At 63.7% G+C, this 8591-nt stretch overlaps 1 protein-coding gene across 2 annotated transcripts in view; it reads left to right on the top strand.

Moving 5' to 3' along the window:
- The window catches only part of TTYH3 (tweety family member 3), a 29162-nt gene extending 24104 nt beyond the window's left edge, over positions 1 to 5058 (top strand). The window contains exons 14-15 of one of the 2 annotated variants that reach the window (XM_031471303.2): positions 162 to 262; positions 1888 to 5058. In XM_031471303.2, the coding sequence (XP_031327163.2) occupies positions 162 to 230 (69 nt within the window). In that variant the 3' untranslated portion in view covers positions 231 to 262; positions 1888 to 5058. The remainder of the gene's footprint in view (positions 1 to 161; positions 263 to 1887) is intronic. The other variant, XM_031471302.2, reaches the window with a different exon arrangement.
- The last annotated feature ends 3533 nt before the right edge of the window (positions 5059 to 8591 follow it).

Genomic DNA, 8591 nt, shown 5'->3' on the forward strand with positions numbered 1-8591 from the left:
GGTACAGAGCCGGCCTGGGTGTGTGCCCCCAGGCCATGCGGGCCCCAGGCCATCGCTGCTCAGGCTGCCCTCCTACCTGTCAGCCTTGGTCTGACCCTGGCGTTGAGGCCGCCCTCTCTCTCTCTCTCTCCCTGCACTCCTCCCACCCTGGGCCCTCCTAGCGCTATCTGGCTGCCCTGGACTCTGGCAGCCACACGGGCTGGCAGTTTAAGCCCATGGACAGTGCCTGAACGTTGTGGTGGCCGTGTCCTCAGAGTGACAGGTACTGACCCGCCTGGGTCCCCTGCCCTGCACCGCCTGCCCGCCCGCCTCTCTGCTCACTGCTACCCCTTTGGGCCCATCTGCCAGGTCCTGGGGCTGCCTCAGCTCGGTGCCCGTGGGGCCAGCCTGCAGCCGGTGCAGGCGCAGGGACTTTGTGGCCCCCAGCCCAGACACGAAGACCCTGGCCCTGGGCCCATCATCCTCATGTCAGAGGCCACGAGCCCCTCCACAGAGCCCCCTCCTCACCCCAGGGCCAGCTGCAGGTTGGTCCCTGCCCCTCTTGTCACCTCCCAGCAAGGAGACCGCCCACCCAGACCCCTGTGCGCTGGCACGCCTGCACCGGCGCCTAAGCTCAGGGAGGCAGAGCGCGGGTGAGCGAAGGCGCTAGGCTGCGTCCAGTAGGCCAGGCCCTCAAGGTGCCGCCCTGTGTGTCTGGAAGTGCACACAGGTGTGTGCAGATGGACGTGCAAGCTGCTGCAGCCGCCCCCACATAGCGCTGTGCACCTGCTTGGGCTCCTTCAGGGGTCTGGGCTGCTGCCCACCGCCCCCCTCCACCGCATGTCCCTGGAATGACACAGCTCCCAGTGCCCGCTGTTACCCCCTCCAGCTTGCCTTCGTGGCCTCCGATGGGTGCTTGCAAACTTCTCCCCCACCAGGAGTTCCGGGAGAGCTCTCAAGGACTGGGAGATTGTCCCGCCTGGCCTGGGCACTGTGGTGTGGGGACTTGGGTTGCTGGAGCCCCCAGGGATTGGTGGGGGCGTGTGGCTGTGGAGTCAGCCTGCCAGGCTCCTTCCCACTGGTGACCCTTGGCACGTGCCTTGGCTTTCGTCCCCTAGATGGGTGTATGGCCCACTTCACACTGCCCGGTCTTAACACACGTCTCCACGGGTGTTACATGAGCACACGGGCACACCGCGGGGCCTCTGTGCTTCAGGTGGGGTGAGCGTGGCCGGATGTGCAGGCCCTCCCCAGCTGCCCGTTCCTGCACCTGTGACCCGTAAGGAGCCCACAGTGTGGTTCCCACCCAGTGGGTGGCAGCAGCACCCCAGCCTGAGGGGCCTGGGTGGCTTTGGGGCCCCCTTTCCCCGAGGTGATGGGCAGAGTGGCCCCGGAGCTGCCTCACTCCTGTGGCCCACAGCCCTGGTCTGACCTTTTCTCAGACACAGCCTGGCCCCACCTTTGCCCGACACTGTCCTCCTGGGTGCCCAGCCAGGACCTCACAGAGGGAGGAGGGGGCAGCCTGAGCATGGCTTTCAGGTCCTGGGCGTGAGGGGTGCAGGTGGGGGGCCTCCAGGCCCCGGGTCTTGCAGGGAGCAGAGCTCTGCCTGGCCTGAGACAGGAGATTGGGGCTGATGTGTTTATCTCCCTGGGAGAGGAGGCTGGTCCCCAGTGTCCTCATCCTGAGCCTGGGGAGTAGGGGCCAGACCTCTGCTTCCTTGGGCTGCCACTGAGGCAGGGCTCAGGAGTCCAGGCCCTGGAGCAGCCAGTGCTTCCCAGAGCCCCTCCTCCCGGGGTCTGTCAGCTGTACCTATCCCGCCCCAGGGGTGCTCCTGGCTCACCCCCCGAGGCCCATGCCCAGCCGTGCCCAGCGCCCCACTGACCGCCTGCCCCTCTGTCTCCTTCCAGTACACCTCCAGCATGAGAGCCAAGTACCTCGCCACAAGCCAGCCTCGCCCGGACCCCAGCAGCAGCGGGCACTAGACCGCCCGGCCGCCGCCCACCCCACGTGCCAATCGCCCTGCTCCTCCCTGTGCCAGCCTTGCTGCTTACTCCCTGGTCCCCTGCCGGACCCTCCGCACGTACGCCAGGCCCGCTGCAGGCACCTCTGTGGCCACTCGCCCCCCTCCTCCCCTTCCTGCAGGGCCGTGGAGATGCCTGGCGCAGTCCTGCTGGTGGAGACGGGGCCGGGGGCCCAAACCTTCTCCTCCAGGGTCATGCACCTGGACACGTAGGGGTGCTGCTCCAATACCTGGGCCCTCCAGCCCCTCCCGCCATGCCCCTCGGCCCCCTGGAGTTGGGGATTTGCAGAGCTCTGCTCTGGGCCAGGTGTGTGGTGCTGGTGCTGTCCCTGCCGCTCCCTCTGCAGCACGCTGTCCCCGCGGACCCCTGCAGTCTCCTGGGCTGGCACCCGCCTGCCCCTGCCGTCCCACAGCTCTGTTGCTTCTCCTGCACCCACCACGTCTCTGCACCTCACCTCTTGGTTCACAGGCAACGCAGCGTCAGTCTCTGCTGGGCGTCGAGGGCGGCCGTGGGCACCTGCCTGCTCGGCTCCCACGTGTGTGGGGACCACTCGCCTCCCTGCGGATCCGTAGCCCTTCCTTCTCTTGCCCACCCTGCCCTGCCCCAGGGTCCTCTTTGGTCAGTTGCCTGAAGCCTCCTGGGGGGGCCCCACTTTCTCTCCTTCTCTCCCAGCTTTGCTCTCCCCCTCAGCGCCTGCCCTGCCCGTGGCACCCAGCCCTCCGTGGCGGCAGGAGACAGCAGGTGCCGTGCTGAGCCCAGGCTGCTTGCCCAGTGCTGGCCGCCTTCTTGGTGCCAAAACCCCTCCCCCACCCCAGAGACTTGGCAGCATCTTCTGGTTCGTTTTTTGCACTAACCACACTTGTCATCTCTAGGGCAGGTGGGGCTGCGGGCTGAGCGGCGCCCCATTCTCTGTTCCCTTTCCAGGACAGGCACAGTGTCCCAGAGCTGGCCTTGGGGTGGACCCAAGCTGGCTGTGAATGTGCCCTTGGCCCCTGCCACTCCTCTTGGGACTAACCACTAACCTCACTCCAGTCTCTGGGGCCCCAGCCAACCCAGAATTGGAGAGTGTGACTCCAGGTCCAGGCTGGAGATGAGGCCCCTGGTAGCCCAGTGGGAATCAGGCTGGAGACTTGGGGTGCTGCTGGGAGGTGCCGTAGACCGAGAGGCAGCCTGAGGGCCTGGAGACCACTCCCTGGGCAGGCGCTGCCCTGAGGGGGACCGTGTCCTCAGGAATGAATGTCCCTTGGGCTGTAGGACTGAGGTCCCTGTGGCCTCGGTCTTCCTACCTGTGAAGTGGGAACAAGGCTTCCCCCAGGTGCTTTTGGCTCAGTGTACAATGTTTGCTGTGTTTCCTGTGGGAAGGTGGGGACACCCTCAAATCAAGACGGGAAGTCCCCTGCCTCTCCCAGCCCTGCCCAGCCAGCCTGAAATGGAGGGGCCAAATGTGGGCTCTGGCAGCTGTCAGGCCAGAGGCAGGAGGGGGCCACTTGGCAGCCACACGAGGGCCTAGGCTGGGGTTGCACAGGGGCAGGTGGGAGCTGGCCCAGCAGTTTACAGACACGGGGGCTCTTTCTTCCAGAGCAGCAGGGCAGTGCCCCTCTCCTGGGGTGGCCTGGGAGAGACCACCGTCCTTTCCTCTGTCATCCCTTCTTTGTGTTGGTGTCTGGGACCAAAAGGGTGGGTGGGCTTGGGCCCGGCCATATCTACCCCCATCCTGGGGCCTCCACCCTGGGAGGGGAGAGGAGTGAGTGGGCAAACATGGGGGTGCCCCAGGAGGGCCTGTGGCCCTCAGCCTCCCGTCTGAGCCCTTGCACGTGGCCAAACCTCATTGACGGGCTCCAGGCCCTCACTGTTCTGGGTTCCCCACAGCGCAGGGCGAAACCCACCTGCCCGGTTTTCTTCTGGGCTCCACCCCGGCGGAACATTCCTGCCTAGGCCTCCAGGTGGGAGTTGCCGGCGGTGGTTGTTGGGGCGCCCGGAGCTCTGCCATCGCTCAGAAGCACAAAAGGCCGCCCGGCCCGCGAGGCCTCGTAAATGTGAAACGCCCGCAGCTCGGGAGCCGGGCGCTGCGGACCTGAGCCGCTCGGGCCCCCGTGCGTCGCGCGCGTGTGCCCGCCCGCCTGCGACTCCACCGGGTTCCTGCTTCTCACTGCGGCTGAATAAATGAAAAGGGGGGCAATCAAAAGGTGCAAGGCCAAGGCCAAGCTCAGCCCCGGAGGGGGACTGCTTCCGCCGTTGGTTTTGTGTAGGCTCTTAAGTTTTCGGGCCCCCTTTCCTAACGAGCCCTGTTCGGGTGACCTCCCCACGTCCGCTCCCACCCTTCACCTGTGCGCCTTGCTCCCCGCGGGGCCCGCAGCATCTGGGGGTGGTGTCCTTGACCACGTGGGTGGGAGGGAGCGACCCGGGGCCCCTGCTGGGCTAGGTGGGCCGAAGGGGCTCCAGCTGGCCGCTGGCGATGGGATTCCCTGTGCAGGGGCCCGCCCCCACCCTCCCTTCGCCTGGTGCGGCGGGGTCGTCAGAAGACTTGACCCTTCCCCCCCAGCAAGCCACACCCACCCCATCTCACTATGCAATTCCAGTCCCAGCTCCATCCCCACCCCCACCCCAGGGCCCCAGCACCGCCGGGAGTGGGGGTGTGGTCGGCAGCGCGGCTCAGCTCCGGACGAGTGGGAAGCAGGGCCTCTTGTGTGGGACATTTTCGTTTAACCATAATGGTTGAGTGCCACACCACTTTATATTTGGTATGTATAGTATCTCTCCCGAAGTAATTCTGTTAAGACCCCCCCTCCCGGCCCTCGCGCCCGCCCCGCCCCAAGGTGAGCTGGCACCCGGGGAGGGGAGCGGAGCCTGAGGCTCGGCGTCCTCCCACCTCCGTGGGGCCACGGCTGTGTGTGCTGTCGCTGTGTCTTTTTTTTTTTTTTTAACGGGGTTTGGGGTTTGATTTTTATTTCTCTGGGGGCTTTATTTTTCTTGGCAAATACTAAAAATCTCGTCAATGTAATTTCTGTGGTTTCTATTCAGCTTGGGTTTCATGTTTTAAAGTAAACAAATTTTAAAAAACAGGCCTCTCTTCCTCCGCTGTTTTGGCTCGCGCCCAACCCTGTGGGCCGGGCGGCCACGCGCCGGGCGCGGGGGGCGGTGCTCCCCCGCCGCGCACGCCTCCCTGCGGCCTGGGCCTGCGCTGGAGCCGCCGCGCCGGGTGCCCCTCCTCCCGCCGCCGGGAGAGGGACCGCCGGCCCGGGGCGGGGGGTGGAGGGCAGAGAGGCCGTGGGGGGGGGGGGAGGTGTGTCCCCAGAAGAAGCACCTCCTGAGCGCCCCCGGGGTAACTCCTCGTCCTTCCGGCCGCCCCGCCCAGGCGGGCTCCCCGGCGGTCCACGGGCGCCCCTCGCCCTGCGCCGGCCTTCCTGGAGTCCTCGCTAGTGGGCTGCGCCTAGGTGGGACGGGGCGGGATCACGCTCGTCATCTGAGAGGCGGGCCCAGGAAGGTGCCCTGTTGTCCGAGGCCGCGAAGCCCAGCTCATAACCCTAGGGAGGCGGGAGGGATACCACCCCCCTCACAGGGAGACCCTTGGGACCTGTGGGGTCGGAGGAGGCACATGCTCCCTGAGAGCGTTTGTCGCCGGCGCCCTGAGCACAGGCGAGCTAGGAAGCTGTGAGACACGGGGCTGCGGTGGCATTGCTAGCACCTGGGCTCCTTGCTGTCAGCACGGTAGGCACCTGGGCTGGTGCGGGGGAGCCGGGCGGAGCCGCTGCCTCCTGCACACGCCTGCAGCCCGGTCCAGGGCGTTGATTTGACTGGCTTCTAGGGAAGGAAGCCCAGGATGCATGTGCACTGAAGGGGGCACCGCTGAGCACCCAGCATGTTGCCATGTGGTGAGGAGAGTGAACTGGGGACATTTGCACCAAAAAGGTGAGAGAGCCTCAGGCTTGGAGTGAGTGCCCAGGCCCATGAGGGAAAGGCTCCGGGCACGCCCTGCCCCTCTCAGACCTCAGTTTCCTGTCTGCGTAGCAGGGCAGGTACAGTGACATGCTGGGTCTGGAGGCTGCATATTCCTCAGCTCGCAGCCCCTGCTCTGGCACAAAGCCATCAGTGCAGCACCTTCGGACCTCTGTTCCGACCCTGGCCTCTCCTGCCTCCTCCCTATGAGGACCTTTGTGATTGCATCAGGCCTTCCTGGATAATCCAGGGTGATCTCAAATTCCTTAATTTACTCACATCTACAAAATCCCTTTTGCCATGTAAGGTGACCTATTCACAGCTTCCAGGGAGTAGGACTTGGACATCTTTGGGAGCCATTTTTCTGTCACACATGCCAAGATAGTCTTGAGGATATCTGAGGAAAGAGAGCTCCAGGCAGGAGAGCAGCCAGCGCAAAGGCCCTGAGGCAGATACATGCCTCTTGTATTCAAGCTAGGAGGGGTGGTGACCGGAGTAGAGGGAGGAGGGGGAGAGTGGCTGGAGGTGAAGTAAAGGTTGGGGGGATTGCCAAGGGCTCATGGGCCTTGTAAGGACTTTGACATCAACTCTGAGGGAGATGGGAGCCATGGAGGGTCTGAGCAGACTGGCATGACTTGACATTCATTTTAAAGGATCGCCCTGGCTGCTGAGTTGGGAAGAGGACGAGGTCCGAAGAGGCAGACTACTAGGAGGCTACTGTGATGCAGATGAGAGCTGAGGGCGGCGCAGGCCAGGGTGGTGGCCAGCTGTGGAGCGGTGAGAGGGATCGGGCCCTGGAAGGTAATGCCAGGAGCACTTCCTGGAACAGTGTGTGGAGGTGTGCGGTCTGGATCTAGTCGTGTTGTCATAGAGGTGGGATCTAGGGGTGCTCAGAGGTCCAGTCTGGGACGTGTTGAGCCCCAGGTGTTCACTGGATACCCCAGGGGAGGTTTGGAGCATGGCGGGATTCTGGGGAGAGCACTGGGTGGGGATGGTCTGCTGGAGTCTTGGGCATTGTACTGTTTAAAGCCACGAGCCTGGGTGATGTCCCCCAGGGAGTGGGGTGGAAAAGGAGATAGCAGGACCAAGGGTCAGGTTGGGGGCCTCCGGTCTGGGGTCTGAGGGGTGCAAGGGGGACCAGTGAGGCAGGAGAAAGCCAAGACAGTGGGTGTCCTGGGAGATGCATGAAGACAGTCTCGGGGAGGGGTGAGGGAACATGTCAAATGCTGCTGGTGGCCAGGTCCACGAGGACTAGGCAGTGACCAATGGATCTGGGGACCTAGATGACACTGGACAGGAGCAGGTCCGGTGAAGCCCTCCAGTTGGCATGGGGACAGCAAGAATTGACTCCTTTTTCGAGTTTAGCTGCAAAGTAGAAAAATGGTGCTGCAGCTGGCGGGTGGGAGTGACCCAGAGAATTCTGTGTGTGTTTCCTTTTTTGGGGATGAGGGGAGGTAATTAGGTTTTTATGTATTTATTTATTTAACGGAGGTGCTGGGGATTGAACCCAGGTCCACCACTAAGCTAGACTCCCCCACCAGCCCGTGTGTTTTGACATGGGGAAATAACAGCGTGTTGAAAAGGCTGGCAGGAATGGTCTTGCGGACAGAAGTGGCTGTGGCAGGGAAGAGGGGACAGTCCATTGGTGGAGTGATGTTGCTGAGTTGCCAAGTGGGGCTGAGACGTAGGTCACAGGGCAGGGGATGGCCACAGACAGGAGCTCAGTCCCCCCTGCCGGCCCGGTGCTCAGAGCATATGGGCAGCATGGGGCTGGGGTGCCAGATGGTCTCATGGAGTCGAGAGAAGGCTGGAGAGGAGGTGGGGGGCTGTGGGAGAGCCAGAGGACCAGGGACAGTGGAACCCCCAAAGGCCCCTTACATGCATGGTCTGGAACTCAGGTGAGACTCCCCAAGTGGGGAAGCAGCCCCTCTGGCTGCCCAGGTATGGGAGGGTGGTGAGCAGGCGAAGGGCCGGACGCAGCAGGTCAGAGACTACAGGCTGGGCCAAGAGAAGATGTGGAAGTGAGAGAGGCCAAGGGAGGTGAAGGTGACTTCAAGGCTGTGACTGGACCCTGGGATTTCAGCCAGGGGAGGACAGGTCCTTGAGGGGTGCGGGATCTGGGGTCCAGTAGAGTCCAGAAACCAGAGGGAGTGAGCTGGACAGACAGGAGGTGGAGGCAGAGTGGGACACTGCTGCTGTGGGGTGGGCAAGGTCTGGGGAATGGCCATGGGTGGGGACCAAGGAGGGGGCAGGGTATTGGGGGAGGGGCCACCAATGGTGTAGGAAGGGTCTCAGAGGCCAAGTCACCAGGAACAGACTCAGGACACTCAGTGTGGGACAGAGTGGTTGTCAGCCAGGAGGCAAAGTCTCCCTGGGACCAGGGGGCCTGTGGACACCCACGGGGTGGGGGCAGCAGAGGCTGACTTGGTGGGAGGGGGCAGAGGAGGAGGGTCTGCACGAGGTCACAGGAGAATCTCCAGGAGGAGTGAGGTGTGAGGACAGCAGATTCCCGGCAGGGGGTGCTGGGTCCTCAGAGGCCGAGACTTGGCAGGGTCAAATGGACACTGTTGGAGGAGCCACCTGGAGTTCCCAGTGGGCTGGGCAGGCCTGGGAATCTGCATTCCCAGCAAGTTCCCAGTGACCGCAGGCTGCTA

The sequence above is a fragment of the Camelus dromedarius genome, chromosome 24 (genome assembly GCF_036321535.1).
Source record: "Camelus dromedarius isolate mCamDro1 chromosome 24, mCamDro1.pat, whole genome shotgun sequence".
Classification (NCBI taxonomy): Eukaryota; Metazoa; Chordata; class Mammalia; order Artiodactyla; family Camelidae; genus Camelus; species Camelus dromedarius.